The sequence below is a fragment of the Eucyclogobius newberryi genome, unplaced genomic scaffold (genome assembly GCF_026437365.1).
Source record: "Eucyclogobius newberryi isolate DKJ021-1_F unplaced genomic scaffold, fEucNew1.0.hap1 SCAF_17, whole genome shotgun sequence".
NCBI classification, from domain to species: Eukaryota; Metazoa; Chordata; class Actinopteri; order Gobiiformes; family Gobiidae; genus Eucyclogobius; species Eucyclogobius newberryi.
The window spans coordinates 12499946-12520890 of record NW_027315801.1 but is presented as its reverse complement, the minus strand read 5'-3'; the positions used below and the strand labels follow the sequence as shown (position 1 = coordinate 12520890).

Genomic DNA, 20945 nt, shown 5'->3' with positions numbered 1-20945 from the left:
CGCGGCACTACCATATAGCCTCATGGCTAACCCTAACCTTAACCCTGACCCTAACCCTAACCTTAACCCGGCGCGGTCAAATAGCGCAGCAGTTTCAGGAGCCGCGGCACAAAATAACATGGCAGTTTCGGCCGCGCGCCACGGCTCTGTAGACACTCCCTTTATTTAATACCTTCTTCTTTGGATGTTATGCAAGTCTACCCTATGTCTAGTGTTTGGAAGAAACAAATATTTCGTAATAGAATACTGAATACATGCTCTCACTATAGAGTTGCACATTTAATTTCCCCCCACAAATTCAGGATTTCATGATCAAATACCATAATGCATTTCTCTGATTGTTATTTCCCAACCCTATTTCATATAGAAGTCAACTCCTACTACAACTCCATCCAACATCATCGGCCTATCTTGAAATAAAAATCTTGAATTCTTTTTTTTTATTATTGAATGTGACCTAAAAAAATCAAAAGGCATCATTAGTTTAAAAAAAAATATTTTATTAAAAAAAGACAAACTATAAGTTTACCATAATTAATTAACATGGCAATTAAATCATACTGTACAAAATTTTGTTCAACATGTAATCAAAGACAAAATCAAACTAAACATCATAATGAAATAAAATCAACTACAACAACTTCAAGTTGCCAGTGAGTTACAAATAAACGCTTTAGCTTTTGTTTCAGTGTTATACTTTCACTTTTTTCTCGACTGTCTATCTCCTTTGTCCTCCTCTACCTCGTGATTGAAAGGGAAATATGGGACCTTCAGATGGAGTGGGAAGTAAAGGAGTTTTGTGCCTAGAAGGAATTTCATGCCGTTTTTGTTCCATGTTCGCATTAGGGCTCACAGCGCTGTTATCAGACTGTTCAGATCCAGTTGCACCTGATGTGCTTTTTAGTTCTGACTCTTTTCTATGTGAACTGTGACTTTCAGATTTAGGGTCCTCAGAATCAACTTTTGGTAAATCAGACTTTTGGCCTGACTCCTGATCCCTTCTGTGAGCGGATCGGTCCCTGCTCAGACTTCTATGAAGGGGTCTGTATTGATCATCTCTCATGTCTCGTCCACTGTCTCTTTCTCTGTCATGGGACACCCTGTCCCTTCTGGAGCATGGTCTTTCTGGCCTGTCATAATCTTGTCTGTTTCTTTTCCCCCCATTCCCGTCATTTTCTGGTCTCCAGACATCAGGCCTTTGATTAGACTTTGCAAAATCCCCCCTGTTCCATCTATCCTCTGGGCCAACCCTTGAGTCTCCAAATTGTCCGTCTTCTCTTGGCCCCCTATTGTTAGGGTTTCTGTATTCATTTTGGGGTCCCCTAAAACAGGGACTTGAGTTTCTCTGTCCATAGCCTCTTTTCTCACTGCCAAGATCACAAATTTCACCTTCATGTCCAAAGTCTGGGCTCGGCCCAGCCCTTTGTGATCCAGGGTTTTCCTGTTCATCTCCTCTAAATTCTTGACCCCTTGGCATCCCACTGTGCAGTGGACCTGGTCCGTCCATAGGGCTCCATCTATATTCATCAGGTCTGTCAAAATCTATCCCTCTGTGTCCACCTCTACGAGGTCTTGGCCCACACATAGTGCCCCCTCTATTTTCACCATCTCCACTAAAACCAGGGCCTCCTTTGTGTCCTCTTCCTCTAGCAAGACCTAGCTCTCCGTGTCCCCTTCTATGAGGTCCAGGGCCACCCCTGCTAAAACCTGGCCCTCCAAATCCACCTCTGTGTGGTACTGAGCCATCTATAGGAGAACATCCATGTTCATGTCCTCTTCCAAAACTAACCCCTTCGGGCCCTCGTCTGTGAGTACCTGGACCACCTACTTGGCCTCCCCGATGTTCCCCACCTCTACCAAACCCTGGCCTTCCACGTCTCCCTCTATTTGGCCCTCGGCCATCCATAGGTTCATCAATACAAAAATCTGGCCCTCCAAAATCTTGTTCACTTTGTTCACCACCTCTATCAAAATCAAGCCCATCAAATTCTCCGCTGTTCAGCCCTGGACCATCACTTTGGCCACCTGTATGTTCCCCACCTCTGCCAAAACTTCGTCCCCCTCTATTTGATCCGGGACCATTGCTTGGCCCTCCAAATCCTTTATGTGAATCATAGTCATCAGTTTCACTATTTATGTGTTCCCCACCTCTACCAAACCTTTGGTAACCATGCCCTCCTCTGTGAGATCTTGGGTCACCCTTAGGACCACCTCTAACAAAACCTGTCCCTCCAAATCTATCTCTATGAGGTCCTGAACCATCCATTGGGCCTATTCTATCAAAATCTGGCCCTTCGTGCTCCTCTATGAGCTGTCCTGGGCCATCCATTGGTCCTCTATGTTCCCCACCTCGACAAAACCCTAGCCCTCCGAATTCCCCTCTACGGGGTTCTGGTCCATCTAGAGCGCCACTATCAAAATCTGATGGTCCATCTCCTCCCCAATCTTCCCCATCTCTACCAATTCCTAGCCCAACAAATCCCTCTCTACATGGTCCTTGGTCATCCATAAGGCCATCTCTGTCAAAATCCGTCTCACTGTGTCTTCCTCTGTGTTTTTCTGGGTTGTCCATTGGGCCACGTCGTCTACAACCTCTTTCAAAACCTGGCCCTCCAAATCCTCTTCTATGGGGTCCTGGTCCATCCAAATCTGACAGTCCATCTCCTCCCTGATATTCCTCAGCTCTACAAATTCTTGGCCCTCCAAATCCCCCTCTATGGAGTCCTGGCCCATCCATTGGGCCTCCTCTATCAAATCCAAGCTCCTCATTTCCTGGGTCGTCAATAGCGCCACCTGGGCAATCCATAGAGCATCCTATATATAAATCTGGCTCACTTTGTGCTTCCCTATGAGGTCCTGGGTATTCTATTGAACCACCTCCATGTTCTCCACTGTTACCAAATCTTGGCCCTCCAAATCCACCTCTACGGGGTCCTAGGCCATCAATTGGACCACGATATTTCCCACCTCTACCAAACCCTCGTCCTCCAAATCTACCTCTGTGTGGTCCTGGCCCATCCACCGGGCCTCTGTCAAATTCTGGTTCTTCATGTCCCTCCCTTTGAGATCCAGGCCCACCCATAGGACTATCTCTACCAAAACCTGGTCCTACAAAGCCTCCTCTATGGGATCCTGGGCCATCTATAGGTCCACCTCTATGTTCCCCGCCTCTGCCAAAATCGGACCCTCCAAATCCACCTCTATGGATACCCCGGCTGTCCATTTGACCATGATGTTCCCCACCTCTGCCAAACCTTGGCTCTCCAAACCCACCTCTACGGAGTTCTGGCCCATCCATAGAGCCTCTATCAATCTCTAGCTCTTCCAGCCCCCCCCTTTGAGGCCCTGGGCCATCCATAGGACCACCTCTCCCAAAACCTGGTCCTCCAAACCGACCTCTATGAGGTCCTGGCCAATCTGTAGGGCCTCTATCAAACTCTAGCTCTTCCCATCCCCCTCTATGAGGCCCTGGGCCATCCATTGGACCACCTCTCCCTAAATATGGCCTTCTAAACCCACCTCTATGGGGTCCTGGGCCATTTATAGGTCCACCTCTCCCAAATCCTGGTCCTACAAGCCCACCTCTATGGGGTCCAGGGCCATCCGTAGGGCAGCCGCTATCATAATCTGGCTCTTCATGTTCTCTCTTGTGATGTTCTGGGCCATCCATTGGACCAAAAAGTTCTCCACCTCTACCAAACCCTGCCCCTCCAAAACCTCCTCTATGTGGTTTTGGGCCATCCATTGGGCCTCTTCTATCAAAATCTGACTCTCCATATTTTTTCAAGCTTCCCCTGTAATGTCCCGGGTTCTCGACTGGCCCACCTCTACCAAACCCTCCCCTAGGGGGCCCTTGGCAATTCATATTCACCTCTCTGAAAGCAGGACCACTACTTTTCCAAGGACCGTCCGAATCTGCTCCACTCAGTTCAGGTTTTGTGCCATCTATAAAGGTTTCAGCACTTTGTCCACTTAAATTGCTAATGGAGAAACCACCATCAGACCCACAGTATGATCTTGAACCTCTGCTTTTAAGTTCTTCTCCTCTTGAATGAGTGCCCATAAAATCTCCACCACTGCTTGTGTCAAATTGTGATTCACTCAAATTTGGAATTTGAACTAAGTTCCTAGGGCCAGTACTCCACATGTTTGGATTTCTTGGACTGAAATCTCTTTCTAGACTAGGCCATCCACCACTTTCCCCAAAGTCTGACTTTAAATGCTGATCTCTGGTTGAGCCCATGGGTGTATTGGGGCTAAAATTACTATTGGCTGACTCCCTCCGATTTCTAATGTCCCTGTCAGCATTGGGGGTTTCTTCAAACATTTGATGTCTACTACTAAACTGTTCGTGCATTCCCTTCGTTCCAAAAGTAGAATTGTCTCTATTAGATTTAATGGAAATATCTTTAAGTGTATTTGCATCTTGTCTTTGGTTTGTAAGGGCTGGGCTGCCCTCCCTTGATGCCTGGAGGACATGTTCAAGATCCCCCAAGCCTGGAATTGAATCTTTACATGGAATGTCTTCTTGGCTCTCTTCATTCTTAATTGGAGGGATTTTAACTGCAAGAGGTTTGGGATCATCCAGTTTTTTTGTTACACTGTTGTCTGAAATAGTTTCTTCAGAGTTTAATTCTACTTTAACAGAAACCACAGCAGCTCCTTTAACTAAACCTGATGGCTTTGGGGCATTTGAAATACAGATGTCAGGAGTTTGAATTGGTTGAGAATAACTTTCAATTTTAACATAACTTTCAATTTCAACTTTCTCTTCAATAGGTTCGGGTTCCTTGTTGTTCTCTGTCATAACAATGTCCATACTTTCTTGTTCAGAAAACCGTGGCTCTGGGTCTGGACTCTGGGGAGAATCTCTTGTAGGTGGTTCAAGCTCTCTCAATCGTGTTAAACTGTCAAGTTTACCATCCATCATGAGATCTGTAGCCCATTTCACTTGTTTAAGGTCCCCTGGAATGTTATCATTGCATGCAGTTTGTTCTTGAGTCTCTGTGGTCGTGGGTATCCTCGTCTCTTCTGTATTGACATAATTTGTTTTATCAGGAGAATAAGGAGAATAGTTCTCATCTGGGTTTGTTGGTTGTGGGGCGGCTTGTTGACAGTGTATGAAGTGTTCTTTTTTTTGACGTGGTGAAAGAGAGGTGTGTTTATTCCTCTGTGATGACAAGGATCTTCTGCGTCGTCTTGAGCGAGTCTGTGAGGTACTGTCCCCCTGTGTTCTATGCCGCTCTGAGCGGTCTCTGGATCTGTGCCTTGAACTGGTTCTTTCACTTTTGTGGTGTCTGTCCCTTTCCCTTCGTCTTCTTGAACGTGAAGGAGAGCGTCGCTGGGTTCTTCTAGATGGACTTCGATGGTGCCCCGTTTCGCGATTACTCTGTCTTTTTGGGGAATATTTGCGCTTTCTGCTGCGGCTGGAACGTTGCTCTGTTTTAGAAACAGAAGAATCTCGAGACTTTGACCTAGGCTTTTCTAACATACCAGCTTGAATTTCATCAAAAAGAGATTCATCCTCTGGATCATATGCTACATCAGAATCCCCAATTTCACCAGGAGAGGGAAGTTCCTCATTTTCTTCTTGCTTATTTGCTTCTTGTGTGTCACTTTTATCATTCATAATGTCTGTTTCACTCGCTATAGTGGAGGGAAAGTTGTCTTTTTCTAATGTAGTATCCACAACTGGATTGTTGCCCGCGTCTGTTGCACCACTCTGCATAGCTACAAGTTTAGTCAGAGGCAGAGATGATGATGGAGACACGAGAGAATCTGAGACTGAAAACTTAGCCATAAACATCCCCACAGCTTCTCTCTGTTGACGGAGAGCTTCTTCCTGTTCTTTTAATTGCCGTTTCTGCTCTTCAATTTGCCTGTTCAGTTCCTCAAGCATGCGCTGTTGTTCCGTCAGGGTTTCAGCCGAGATGACCACAGCGCCTGTAGGAACAGTGCATGCTGGGGCAGGGGCGGCCACGACAGGAGCCAGAGTTTGGCTTGGAGTAGGTTTAGAAACTGGAGCAGGTGTCCCTTGGGGACAATCATGAACTTGAGGGGGGTTTGATTTTAAGGTTGGAGTTGTATTTGACATTTTTTTGGAGGTTTTTTCATTTCCAATATCTTCAAAGATTGTTTCATCTTCAGGATCATAAGCAACATCATAATCAACATCTTCTGAAAATTCAGGGATATTTTTCTTAATGTCCGTGTTACTTTTGGGAACACCACCATATCCTCCTGCAGGATCATACTCTTCCTCCGGATCATATGGCCGATCTAAATCATCATTGTCTTCTTCCTCTATTTCTTTGATTGTGGTTTTTCCTCCAAACTGCTGAACTATTGGATCCACCATTGATATTTTAGGACGGGCTGCTTTTATTGTGCTACTTGGTTCAAGTGAGACCTTAGACTCTGTTTGCTTGGTGGGAAATAATTGTTTTAATATTGTCTGTAGAGGCGTTACATTATCGGAGGTTGTGGTTGTCGTAGTTGTTGTAGTATCAGTCTTAGCAATGCTTTCTTTGTTGGTTTTGGACTGAGAGACAGAGGCTACAGATGTAGTTGTAACAAATGAGGCAGAGCTGAAAGTTGATCTGGGAGGTGAACATGGAGGTGTGATGTTGATGGGAATCTCTGGGTCATAGGGTTCAAAGTCGTCTACTTTGTTTGAACCATAAAGACTTGGAGGTTTTGGTATCCATGATGGGTCTGAGGACATTGTTCCTTTGGGACGCTTTTCTTCAACTTCTGTGGACAAGCTTCCAGGACGTTTTGTTTTTTGGATGACTGCAAGGCCCATAAGAAGATTGGGACGGTTCTTTTCAAAACCTGAAAGGTGTGGCAAATTAACATAAGTGTCTCCACCAATTTACCTTTCCAAATCCAATCAATTGCTTTATTTTTAATACTTTACCTGGTCCTTCAAGTGGCTGAAGTACGGCTGGTAATGCTTCTTTTGCACTAAGTGGAAACAAGTACATGTCCTTAATGGAACGGTTGTTGTTTGCTACAACCCCAAAGCGCCCCCTGCTGCTGAAGTACGAGAACAGTGAAACATAGGCGACCTCTTCCTCATCAGTGGCAGGTTGAAATCGGATGACACATAACTCCTATTAATAAAATATCAAGAAAATGCATACATTAACATTTTAAAACTACAACATTCAAGAGAGAAAAATGCATTGACTGTGTTGTTCTTGCCTTTGTAACTGAGGTTTTCAGTTTCGCAACATAGTCCCAAACAGTTTTTGGTAAAATCCGCCCTCCAATTTGTATTGTATCAGGTAGGTCCTGACATTGTGAAACAACAAATCAACAACCAAAGTGGGAAGAAATACAATAAAATACATTACAGACACTGAATATTAACATACCGTTTTGAAGGGTTCAGCTGAACCTGAAACCAGATATCCTTTTGTGACAAACTTTGCAATGGTCAGCATGTTTAGAAAACCTTTCCAGAGAATGTCCTGCTTTGCAAGAAAATGTGCAGGTCCACCCTCAGAAGAAATCTTAGGAGAAGAATTTCTGTAAGAAAACACAAACACATGAATTGCATGGTACATATTTTAGCATTTGAAACATGATAAAACTATCATATCACCTTGAGGATGAGGCATAAAGTCTAGGATCTCCTGAATGCGATGGTTTCGTTAGGATAGATTTGGGTAATACTGTGATAGAGGGAAGTGACACCGGTGGAGCAGTTTGTACTGGAGAGCTAGTGTCTGTTAAAGGAAAGTAGGAGTCTGATTTCTGAGCTTCTCTTTCACTCAGAGCTGCTGAACTATTGGTCAAAGCAGTGTATCTACTCGCTGCAGTGCGAGGATCACGCCTCGTTATGGATACAGTGGAGACAGAGGGAATCACCACCGGGGTGTATGATTTCATCGGTGCTGATTGTCGATCATCAGAACTCGGGGACGCGGGTGACTCCATGACGGGGGAGGCAGGTGTATCCATAGTGGGGGAGGCAGGGGAGTCTTGGGTAACGGGTGAAGCAGGAGACTCTACGATGGTCAGGACTGGGGAGCCCATGGTGAAGTGAGGCACAGGTGAATCCGGAGAGTCGGGAGGGGCTCGGAGAGGAGAGTCATCTCTTTTGGACCTTTTCCATAAAGGCTCACGCTTATCCTCAGAAACCTTCTTTTTCTTCTGTGCAGGCTCCCCCACCTCTTCTTGTAGCATTTGACCTATTGATAAAGCAGGGCATTGTTAAAGCATTATGAAACGATTCATAGGTCGGGTTTGTGCGACTTTTATACCTTGTCATCAAAAAACACAGAAAGCAAAAGAAAACTGTACAACAACACATGCAAATTACAATATTGTCACAAACACAACTCGGAATTAATGTATCTGATGAGAGTTATAAATTAAAATGTATTTTTTAAGTGGAACAGATGTATGTTAATCTGTACAACTCTTCCAGAGATCTACTCCTTTAACACATGTACAACATTTCACAGTATTTGTTCTGTAAAAAAATAAATAATAAGCATCTCCATTCTTCTAAATTTATATTGTTATCTTTGATTTTGAACATATTCTCTAATGATTTTGACAAAAGATTGTTTTTATCCAATTTCCAGTGTGTATAGTAAAAATGTAATTGCTCATATGTTGAAAATGTAATTGCTCATAAGGCCTTTTTTCAAGGTGAAGATTGTTTTTGTATTTGTCTCATGTGTGTTGCTTCAGATCTCAATATAATAGATTATGGAGGGAATTACTTATGAATTATGTATAATAAATTGACGAAATGTTATTTAAAATATATTCAGTTATCTACAGTCTGGTCTTAAAGGTCCCAAAACATGCAAAATAGACTTTTCAGAGCTTTTAACCTTCTTACATTGCTATTTGTGCTTCATATATGTACCCAGAGTGTTTTTTTGATTGATTCCCGCAGTTTTTAGCTTTAGTACAGACTATCTCCTTTCCTCGAATCTCCAAACTGACGGGCGGTGGGGCAAGACCGCGTCATAAGGGCAAGACCGCGTCATCATCCCCCCCCTCTCCCTCCCGCCTCCCGTCTGGCTTTTAACACGGAGGAGAGTGGATCGGTGGTCGAAGACGTTCTGGACGGCGTGGAGGAGCAGCCTTTTCTGCCTGCACGTGCCCGGAAACGTAAAAAGTCCCTTAGCTCGTCCGAGGGTTCTGGGAATGAGCAGCAGGATGAGGCTGAAGCTATTGATATCCGGAGTGAGAGCAGAGACTGTAAGGTGATCATAAAGCTTGCACAGGATAGTGCATCCTTTAAGGAGTGGAATTCAGTGGCATTGTCAAAGAGCCTAACTGTAGCTGTGGGAGTGATCAAGAGTGCGAGTGTCCTTAGAGATGGCTCGCTGCTGGTCGTGTGCAAGGACGCGGCTCAGCAACGGAAGGCGATTGGAACTAAACGTCTGGGTGGAAAGGACATTCTTGTGTCTGATGCTGAAAGAAACACGGTCAGTGGAGTTATCGTAGGTGTCCCTACGGCGACGTCTGTGGATGAAGTTAAGGAGAATTTGACTGGAGTTACGGTGGTGGACGCTAGGCGTTTGAAGGTGACCCGGTCTGGGGTAAGATGTGACAGCTTGTCGGTAATGGTAACACTTGAAGGGAGGTGCCTGCCTAGTAAGGTGTTCATTGGGTTCATGTGCCATGACGTTAGGCCATATGTTCCACCGCCCCTGCGTTGCTTTAAGTGCCAGCGCTTTGGGCATATTGCAGCGGTCTGTAGAGGGAGGCAAAGATGTGGTAAATGTGCAGGAGATCACGAGTATGGGAAGTGTGACGTGGGAGCAAAACTGAAGTGCTGTAACTGTGGGGAAGAACATAGCTCTGCCTACGGGGGATGCAGGTTTAGCAAAAGAGCTGCTGAGGTGCAGAAAATGAAGGTCTCTCAAGGTATATCCTATGCAGATGCAGTCAAGAAAGTTTCAAGTAACGAGTTTAGAGTAAATACAGAGAGAGGAGCCAGCGCTGCTCCCAGCCAGGGCGAAATGAGAAAGGCCAGCGTGGCTCCCAAGAAGTGTGAAGGTTTCAAGAGTGGAGGTCCCAAGTGTGCAGGTTCCAGAATTAATGAGAATACCCTGGTTGTGGATAGAGAGGATTTCGTACTCTTTATGGTGGATGTTGTAAACTGTGCTGCTCAGACTCAAAGCAGAACTGAAAGGATCAGGATCATTGCTAAAGCTGCAGGGAGATTCCTTGGAACAAAGGAGCTTGATTGGGCAGATATAGAAAACAGGCTAAAGGCGCTAAATGGGAGTCGGAGTGATGGGGGTCTGCTTTTGGGGAGTCAGAGTGATCAGAGTGACGAGATGGGGGTGGGGGTGGTCTCCTGTCCTCGTCCAGTCTCGTAGACGCACGGCTACCAAGCAGCGACATCAGTGGAAATATTAAAGCCTATAGAATGAAGCCTAAATAAAGCTGTACGGTGGAAGCACCGAACGTCAAAGAAGGAGAGGAAGATGAAGAAGAGTCTCCCTGGAATAAAGCCGGTCGGTCTCTGAAACAACGCCTGAAGAATAAAGCTGTACGGTGGAAGCACCGAACGTCAAAGAAGGAGAGGAAGATGAAGAAGAGTCTCCCTGGAATAAAGCCGGTTGGTCTCTGAAACAACAACAACTATTCTAGTCACAAAGACATATCATGACCTCATGGGCTTTGTAACACCAAAGCAATGGAAGGAGTACTTTTACGGACTACGACAGTCTGAGGACTACGAAAAGTCTGAGGAATAAAGTCTGGCGGTAATGCAACAATTGGATGCCAACCGCCATAAAACAACAACAACAACAACAACAACACAGTGCGAGTTGTGTGGGCCTCTGGGATTTATTTATTTTATTTATTTATTACTATTTTATATTTTTGCTCTTTTAATTATTATAGTATAACATAGCATAAGTATAATCACTGTCACTTTTTCTGTACAGCACTTTGGAAACAGGTTGTTAGTTAAATGTTCACTATAAATAAAGTGGACTGGATTGGATTATATTATGGCAATTACTTTGCATAATTTATTTTTCGTATTATTTATGTGTGAAATATGGTCTATAATAATTTGTAAGTACGTATTTTCAAAGACTCTTTTTATTGGGGCGTTGTTAATGATAATTTGTACTTGATTAGTATTTTTGGTTTTGATATAATTCATATAATAATTTTTGTTTTTCTATATTTAATGACAATTTATTGGCGTCAAACTATATTCTAATTTTGAGCAACTCCCTCTCCACCATTTGTAGAAGATTTTAGGCTTCATCTGAACAGTAAAGAGTGGTATCGTCTGCAAAGAAGATGTAATTTAACCATTTTAATGCAATCTATAAAACATTTCAGACTTTTCGTTATTTATCTCCACATACTGGTATCGGTTTTGTAGGTAGCTTCATACAGGTCCTCGAAAACCATATTTTTCTAGTTTTTGTAATAGTATGTTTAGAGTAGAGGGGTTCCCAAACTTCCCCAAAATAACTAGGCAACTGACTTGGGGCCCCTACAGTAAAATTAAATTAACATCTGTAATAATTTCAAGTTCTAAAACATTTAAAAGTTTGATTTTTATTTATTTCAGTAGTTTATTGAGTAATTTGACCCAATTTCACTAGACACTGTTATATATTATTATATGATACATGTTATTATTATCTAATACAGTGTAATAATTTTGAAACGACATCTTGAAATCATCTTGAAATCACCCCATATCTATTGTTTTGCGACCCCTGGGGTCGCGAATCCCACTTTGGGAACCACTGGTCTAGAGAATGAAGAGCCTTCTTGACAGCGATAAAGATGCTGACACAATATTTATTTGAATCAATTGGTGTGGCTAACTGTAAGGATAAATGGTAAAGTATGTCTTGTTTATGTTTATTTGTTTTATTAAAATCAAAACTCAGGATGGATCAATACGAGGGCTTCTCTGTTTAATGCAGCTCTATGGTCAGCCTCTGTCCTGACCACAGTGAGTAACATGATGATTTTAATTACCTACTAAAGTTAAAATGAAAGATTCTTTGTGTACATGAATCGTGATTAAATCAAAATAGTGATCTGGCCATAAAAATCATGATTTCTTTTTTACCGCAACACCTAGTGGAAAGCTTTCAAGCAATAAGATAAGTTCTAATTGATCATATATGGCTTTTTTCTTTGGAAATCTTTTTAAAATCAGTGAATCATCCATGCAGTTATTTAGGCCACTGCCCTCAATCTGACATTTGTGACCTCACTGGCAGGCTATTAGCTAGGATTTGAAAACACCCCGTCCAACCGGGGGCTTAAATTTTTTTTGCGAGCGCCGAGTATCACAACCTTTTTTCGACACTTTTACAAAATAAAGCAGCGCTTTTAACACGGAGGCGCCTACACGGCGATCTACACCGTTCGTGCCCTCGAAAATGTCCGTCCACATGTCGAGATACCCCGTCCAAAAAACGGGAAGACGGCCCTCTAGCTAAAAGCCTGCACACTGGGAGTTTGGAAGCACAAATATGAATAATACACATGACTAACCTGTACAGATTTTGCATTTGACATCAAAGAGGTGCGTATGATGTTCTGCCGTAGTGTCTTTGAGCATACAGGTGAGAATATCAGCTGCTTGAATGGGCTGGCTGGTCTTTGACTTCACTACAGGGTCTGGAACAGGTTTCTTTTGTTCTTGAAAAGACACATTCTACAAAGAAACAAAAAACATGTATAGATATAAGATAAGATAAGATAAGATAAGATATTCCTTTATTGTCCCACATGGGGAAATTTCATTGGTGCAACGCAGGTAGATCCAGAGGTAGATACAGAAGAACAGATCACTTAGGATATATAGGTATAGTTAAAAAAACAAGAGTAGTTGGTGAAAAGTCTGCGCACCTTGGTCCTATCAGTTCTGGTCTGAATCAAACTGGGTAAGTCTAGCTTTACTGGTTCAGGTTTCTGCAGAGAACCTCCCACAGATGGCATGTTCTTCACCTAAAAACAAAATTATAATATCCATTCTATTAACACAAGATCTGTTTGGCCTTGTGGGGTTGAATATGGAAGTGTCTTACCTCCTTGGGACTTGGTTCTGGCAGCTGTATCGCCTGCATATCTTTCTGGCTCATTCTGACAAGTCTGAAGGGGCTGATCTCTCCTTGGACCAACCGAAACAACAGGCCCTACCATGACCAAAAAACATTAAAAACCGATCAGAAAACAGATTACGACTGTGTTTTATGTTGTTGGTTTGTAAAGTTTAAGTGTACCTTATTTTTTGGATCCTTCAAGTTGAACATTATAGTGCGATACTTGTTCATATATTTGCTGTCCGTGTTGCGAAATATGTTGAACATCTCTGTCTCGATATTCGTGACAAGTTTTCCAACATCCTTTTCAGACATGTCCAGCTCTTCAGTGTCACACACTCTGCACAGATGGACACAAAGGTTTCATTGCAAAGAAGACATCACTCACTCCAATTAGTGTTCTACTTATTTCAGGAAAAAAAAACATACAATATATTTTTACTACAGAGATAATATACATTTATTAGGGGTGAGCGATATTGACAGTCTCAATATTTTCGATATCGATAATCAGACAATATTATGTCAATCCAACATTAATGTGCTGAAACTGGTTTTAAATGTATTAGTTGAGGTTTAAGAATCAGACAATTGTGAACAGACTTACATTTTTGCACTTTTTGGGGTAATTTTACACTTTATACAAGAGAGTTTTCCTCCCCTTTTTATATTTTTAAAAATGCTATCCATCCATCCATCCATCCATTTTCTGCCGCTTATCCGGGGCCGGGTTGCGGGGGCAGCAGTCTGAGCAGGGACTCCCAGACTTCCCTCTCCCCAGACACTTCCTCCAACTCCTCCGGGGGGATCCCGAGGCGTTCCCAGGCCAGCCGAGAGACATAGTCTCTCCAGCGTGTCCTGGGTCTTCCCCTGGGCCTCTTCCTGGTGGGACATGCCTGAAACACCTCCCGAGGGAGGCGTCCAGGAGGCATCCGGAACAGATGCCCGAGCCACCTCAGCTGGCTCCTCTCGACGTGGAGGAGCAGCGGCTCTACTCCGAGCTCCTCATCTTATCTCTAAGGGAGCGCCCAGCCACACGGCGGAGGAAACTCATTTCGACCGCTTGTATCCGCGATCTTGTTCTTTCGGTCACTACCCAAAGCTCATGACCATAGGTGAGGGTAGGAACGTAGACCGACCGGTAAATAGAGAGCTTTGCCTTTCGGCTCAGCTCCCTCTTCACCACAACGGTCCGATGCAGCGACTGCAGTGATGCAGTCGCTGCATCGATCCGCCTGTCGATCTCACGCTCCATCCTTCCCTCACTTGTGAACAAGACCCCGAGATACTTGAACTCCTCCACTTGGGGCAAGGACACCCCACCCACCTGAAGAGGGCAAGCCACCTTTTTCCACTCGAACCATGGCCTCGGATTTGGAGGTGCTGATTCTCATCCCAGCCGCTTCACACTCGGCTGCAAACCGTCCCAGTGCATGTTGCAGGTCCGGGTTTGATGGAGCCATCAGGACAACATCGTCTGCAAACAGCAGAGATGGAATCCTGTGGTCCCCAAACCGGACACCCTCCGACCCCTGACTGCGCCTAGAAATTCTGTCCATAAAAATTATGAACAGAACCGGTGACAAAGGGCAGCCCTGGCGGAGTCCAACATGCACTGGGAACAGGTCTGACTTACTGCCGCCAATGCGAACACAGCTCCTGCTCCGGTCATACAGGGACCGGACAGCCCTGAGCAAAGGGCCCCGGACCCCGTACTCCCGGAGCACCCCCCAAAGGACACCCCGAGGGACACGGTCGAAAGCCTTCTCCAGATCCACAAAGCACATGTGGACTGGTTGGGCAAACTCCCATGCGCCCTCGAGCACCCGATGGAGGGTATAGAGCTGGTCCAGTGTTCCACGACCGGGACGAAAACCACTCTGCTCCTCCTGAATTCGAGGTTCGACTATCGGTCGGATTCTCCTCTCCAGTACCTTGGAATAGACCTTACCCAGGAGGCTGAGGAGTGTGATCCCTCTGTAGTTGGAACACACCCTCCGGTCCCCCTTCTTGAACAGAGGGACCACCACCCCGGTCTGCCAGTCCAGAGGCACGGTCCCCGACCGCCACACGATGTTGCAGAGACGTGTCAACCAAGACAGTCCTACAACATCCAGATACTTTAGGTACTCAGGGCGGATCTCATCCACCCCCGGAGCCCTGCCACCGAGGAGTTTGCGAACAACCTCAGTGACTTCAGCTTGGGTGATGGATGAGCCAGCCTCCAAGTCCCCGGTCTCTACTTCCTCTTCGGAAGACGTGACTGAGGGATTAAGGAGATCCTCAAAGTATTCCTTCCACCATCTCCAGTCGAGGTCAGCAGAACTCCACCCGCACCGTAAACGGTGTTGGTGAGGCACTGCTTCCCCCTCCTGAGGCGCCGGACGGTTTGCCAGAATTTCTTTGGTGCCGACCGATAGTCCTCCTCCATGGCCTCCCCGAACTCCTCCCAGGCCCGGGTTTTTGCCTCTGCGACAGCACGAGCCGCGGCTCGCTTGGCCTGCCGATACCTGTCGATGACCTCCGGAGACCTACAAGCCAGAGTGGCCTGATAGGCCTCCTTCTTCAGTCTGACGGCATCCCTTACTTCCGGTGTCCACCACCGGGTTCGGGGGTTGCCGCCACGACAGGCACCGGAGACCTTGCGACCACAGCTCCGAGCAGCCGCATCAACAATGGAGGCGGAGAACATGGTCCACTCGGACTCAATGTCCCCAACCTCCCCCGGGACATGGGAGAAGCTCTCCTGGAGGTGCGAGTTGAATACCCTACTGACAGAGGGCTCCACTAGACGTTCCCAACAGACCCTCACAATGCGCTTGGGTCTGCCAAGTCTGTCCGGCTTCCTCCTCCGCCAGCGGATCCAACTCACCACCAGGTGGTGATCGGTTGACAACTCTGCCCCTCTCTTCACCGGCCGGAGGTCAGATGACACGACAACAAAGTCGATCATTGACCTCCGGCCTAGGGTGTCCTGGTGCCATGTGCACTGATGAACACCCTTGTGCTTGAACATGGTGTTCGTTATGGACAATCCACGGCCAGCACAGAAGTCCAATAACTGAACACCGCTCGGGTTCAAATTGGGAAAGGCGTTCTTCCCGATCACCCAGGTGTCACTGTCATTGCCCACGTGGGCGTTGAAGTTCCCCAGTAGAACAACGTCCCCGGTCGGTGCACTGTCCAGTACTCCTCCAAAGGACTCCAAGAAGGCCGGGTACTCTGCACTGCTGTTCGGCCCGTAGGCCGCCACAACAGTGAGAGACCTGTCCCCCACCCAAAGGCGGAGGGACGTGACCCTCTCGTTCACTGGGGTGAACTCCAACACGTGGCGGCTGAGCTGAGGGGCTATAAGCAAGCCCACACCAGCCCGCCGCCTCTCCCCGCGGGCAACACCAGAGAAGTGGAGCGTCCAGCCCCTCTCGAGGAGATGGGTTCCAGAGCCCAAACTGTGCGTGGAGGTGAGGCCGACTATATCTAGTCGGTATCGCTCAACCTCCCGCACAGGCTCAGGCTCTTTCCCCCCCAGCGAGGTGACATTCCATGTCCCCAGAGTTAGTCTCTGTGTCTGGAGATCTGGAGATCTGGTCGCCGAGGCCCCTGCCGTAGACTGCCGCCCAGATCTCTCTGCACCGGCCCCTTATGGATCCTCCTGCGGGTGGAGGGTCCACGGGAGGGCGGCCCCACGTCGCCCGGCCACCAGGCGCTCGCCATCGAGCACCCATCCCAGGCCTGGCTCCAGGATGGGGCCTCGGTGACGCAGATCCGGGCGACGTAATCGGCCTTGTTTTTTTAATGATAACCTAATTAAATTTAATAGTCCATAAACACAACCCATCAGTGTTCTCAGATAAAAAAAAAAAGAGTTAAAAAAATAAACTCAATATAATAAAAACATAATAATCTTAAATTAAAACTAAATGGAATCCTCAGTGTGTTTGGTCAATTATTATTGTTAATGAGAATGTTTGTTGTCTAAGGCCAATAATAAAAAAAAGATCAGGTTCAACATTTGTGGATTTTCGTTTTGATATTTGTAGTCATCAATAAGCATAACTGACCCCCCCATCTGTGAGCATGACATCATCACCCATACGTTTAAATCATTTCTCACCTCTTAAACAGAATGCCGACTAGAGAGCGCTGGATGCTTTGCCTGATTTGGTTGTTGGGCTGAGATGGCAGTCTTGAAGATGGGGCGCTGGGGGCAGGGGGCACGGGCAGATTCCTTGTCTCCGTTTGCTGCACAGGAGCAAGAGAGGGCTTCGTGGTGGGTTCTGGAGTCGGGGCAGGTGCTTGGTCGGATAGAGGCTGGGGTGCGGGGGTCTTTTTTGGTATAACATAAGCTGTCTTTTTGACCACGATAGCACCTGTTTCATGCATTCTGCTGACCGCTGGAGCAGGGGGCAGCATTACTGGAGGTTTAGTCTGTTTTGTTGTGGTTTGTGGGTGCACAGGCTTTGTTGGGGGGGTGGAAGGTGTGCTTGACTTTGGGGAATTTACTTTTGAAGAGCTCGGCTTGGAGACATTCTTATTATTGATTGGTTCTTTAGGCTTTTCCAGAGGATGCTGTGGTTGTGCTGGATCAGGGGCAGGTTTAGGAGTTGGTGTACTTTCCTTAGGAGGTGGGGCAGGAGCAGGTTTAGGATGAGGTGTACTTTCCTTAGGAAGTGGGGCAGGAGCAGGTTTAGGATGAGGTATACTTTCCTCAGGAGGTGGGGCAGGAGCAGGTTTAGGATGAGGTATACTTTCCTCAGGAGGTGGGGCAGGAGCAGGTTTAGGAGGAGGTGTACTTTCCTTAGGAGGTGGGGCAGGAGCAGGTTTAGGAGGAGGTGTACTTTCCTTAGGAAGTGGGGCAGGAGCAGGTTTAGGATGAGGTATACTTTCCTTAGGAGGTGGGGCAGGAGCAGGTTTAGGAGGAGGTGTACTTTCCTTAAGAAGTGGGGCAGGAGTCGGTTTAGGAGGAGATGTACTTTCTTTAAGAGGTGGGGCAGGAGCAGGTTTGTGAGGGGAGGCAGTGGCAGGAATGGCTGGTGTATTTGGAGATGTCACTGTATGAGCCTCTTTTGACGTTGCAGTCTCACTCACAGCTGATGCTGTTCCATGGTCCTCATCAGCGGCTAGAAAATGACAAACAAACAGGAAGCACGGTGCATTTTAAAAGTTGACCCACTTCATGACAAAACAATTTAACCGAAAATAAAATTATGTGTTGAGACTGCTTTTCTATGGTTTTAATGTAAAACTTGTTAAATTATATAACGATTTACATGACCATGATTGGATTCTAAAATGGTGCTTGTTTGGGTTCATGTGAGCGTGCAATAGTTCACCAAATCTATAATAAGCATTATTTATTTGCATATTTTTTTGTGGCTGCATGTCCATATAGATAAACAATGTAATTGCCTACATTCCTCACTGAATAACAGATAATATAATCCTGTTCATTAATTTGTCCGATATCTGTCACTTCATCTGAATATAATTTATTAGTAATTTACTTTAACTTTATTTATTTAGTTGTTTTAAATCAGAGAAGAAGATGCAATGGTATTTTGTGTGTTTGTGAGTAAATAAAGGAGAGACAGAACTCTGTTCTCTGGGACTATTGGGTCTTGTGCTCAATAACTCCAATGATTTTTAACTAACGAATAAACAAATTAACTAATTCAAATTGTAGGTTAAAATTACACCGAAGTACACCTTTATAGATATATTTAAAAAGGCCGTGGCTGGAGTGCCGCAGCGCGGTCAAATGGCCGCGCAGTTTCAGGGACCGCGGCATTTCCCTTATAGCCCGTTATAGCCTCATGGCTAACCCTAACCTTAACCCTAACCTTAACCGTAACCTTAACCCTAACCAGGCGCTAAAACGCGGTCAAATAGCGGCGCAGTTTCAGGAGCCGCGGCGTGCGGCCGGCACAAAAATAACATGGCAGTTTCAGCCGTGCGCCGCGGCTCTGCAGACAGTCCCATTAAAAAAATCTTCTCAATAACTGTAATGACATATATTTGATATCAACAATCCTAAACGCCACGCATAGTCCAAATATGCACAAATACTGAATTCCTATAAACCAGAGATTATTATCTTTCAATACTGTTCAATTCAATATAATAATGTTTCTTAGATACAAAATAAATACTGTACACAGCATTTGACACAAGGAGATCTTGTGGAATATATAAAATCACAGTCTACAAAATAAACTACTAACATATATACATTGCCCCGATGCAAATAACTCCAAAGGGAGGGGGCCCTTGGAGGATGTGGTTGGGGTTGGGGATGGGGGATTTAGCAGAAGCCATAGTCCTCCTGCTCAGAGTCCATATATTGTCTGTCCCTTTCAGTCTTCTCATAATAATTTTTTTCTTTTTTTTTTCTTCTGTTCTTCTGTAACTTTTTGTCTTTTGGGTGGTGAGTCTGGTGGGTCAGTCTTCACTTTTGCCGCAAAATTAGACAGCACATTTCAGAGGACACATGAACGCGACACGAACGCAGCGGCCAATCAGATGCCCGCTTTCATCGAAATTAGATCACGGACATCGCTCGGCCAATGAGAAGCGAGAAGAGACTGCGAAGTGGGCATGTCTGTCAAAACGAAACTTAAACGATGAAAATGCCCCGAATATGGCCAAATTACTAGTTAAATCTTGATTTTTTTCGAGGAATTTAGATACAGGGGCCCTCTCCTAATTCAAACCGCGGGCCGGCCGGAGATATGACTGCTTACGGGCCCCCGTCTATTTCGCGGCCTGATTCATATTATGTGGCTTTCACTACAAATAAATAAATCATTCACCTTGTGAGTGTGTTTGGAGTTTCATTTGGGTTCTAGTCTAAACCTGTCAAATTAACTCAAAATATAAGAAATTGAGACAAAAACATGATAGTAGTAGTTTATACCACTGTTGTCAGAGGATTTGATTTGTATGTTGCCTTTTTATGGGGAGTTTGCATGTTCTCTCTGATGGGTAATATGAAAACAGCCTAAAATACTGAGAATACTTAACAGAAGCACAGTTTACAAAGAGCCTGGACACCACTGCCTCCGACAAGTCAAACTCAAACAGAACCATGCATTCAAGTTTGTTTATTTCTGTGACACACATGAAACAAGAGTTCATTGGTCATTCATCGTTTCTCTCAGCTCAGGTTAAAAGCATTTTGTACTTCGCTCATTGATTCTGCAGAGATAATGTTTATCAGTCCCCATGATTTTTTTCCTCGTAAGCCACCATGTTTGCTTTGATTTTTTTGAGGAACGAACCATGTCTGTCTCTGATTGGATAATGCACCTGGCAATCATGCCCATCTTAACTGACATAGGTCTGTATTCACCTTATTCCTGAAGCTCGTTTGGGCGCCGCCATACGATGTAATCGGTCTTTTAGGTTGTATTAGTTAACAGTTAACACAGGGCTGCCAACCTCCAGAGAAAATAAGTTCTAGAGTGGTTATCGGACCGTCCAGGGAATCGGTGCATAGACTTGTTGGTCACATGAAACTTTGATATTTTACAGAAATCAATCTACTTTAGAGCATATTTCAGCAGCGAGACTTTTCCCTCATTCTACATTCAAACCAAGAGAGTTCCTACTGGACCGAAAGTGTGATTTATAACAGAAGTGGCCATCACGTGGGAAAAGAGGGAAAAGTGGGTGGGAATACGGTCAATAGAGATATCATTCTGGACTTTACAGGCAATAAAATCATTCTTCTCTCGCTCTGAGGATAAACGCTGAACTTCAGGCCTAGTCTGTTTCACCTGTCTCACTCAGGGCTTATGCTGCTTTCATGTGCTTGTCGGGCGGATGGTAGATTTTTCCGAAGGTGGAGCAACCTTTGGATGCAGAGAACACACTCTA

The 20945-nt window shown here is 45.2% G+C and overlaps 1 protein-coding gene across 1 annotated transcript in view; it reads right to left on the bottom strand.

The window, feature by feature from the left end:
* Positions 1-495: 495 nt before the first annotated feature.
* The window catches only part of LOC140362579 (uncharacterized), a 42488-nt gene continuing 22038 nt past the window's right edge, over positions 496-20945 (bottom strand). The window contains exons 7-17 of the mRNA XM_072448663.1: positions 17185-18190; positions 13251-13410; positions 13056-13163; positions 12877-12975; positions 12520-12682; positions 7610-8198; positions 7380-7533; positions 7207-7296; positions 6920-7115; positions 1696-6834; positions 496-1608 (exon numbers count right to left, since the gene is read on the bottom strand). Of these exons, the coding sequence (XP_072304764.1) occupies positions 719-1608; positions 1696-6834; positions 6920-7115; positions 7207-7296; positions 7380-7533; positions 7610-8198; positions 12520-12682; positions 12877-12975; positions 13056-13163; positions 13251-13410; positions 17185-18190 (8594 nt within the window). The 3' untranslated portion in view covers positions 496-718. The remainder of the gene's footprint in view (positions 1609-1695; positions 6835-6919; positions 7116-7206; positions 7297-7379; positions 7534-7609; positions 8199-12519; positions 12683-12876; positions 12976-13055; positions 13164-13250; positions 13411-17184; positions 18191-20945) is intronic.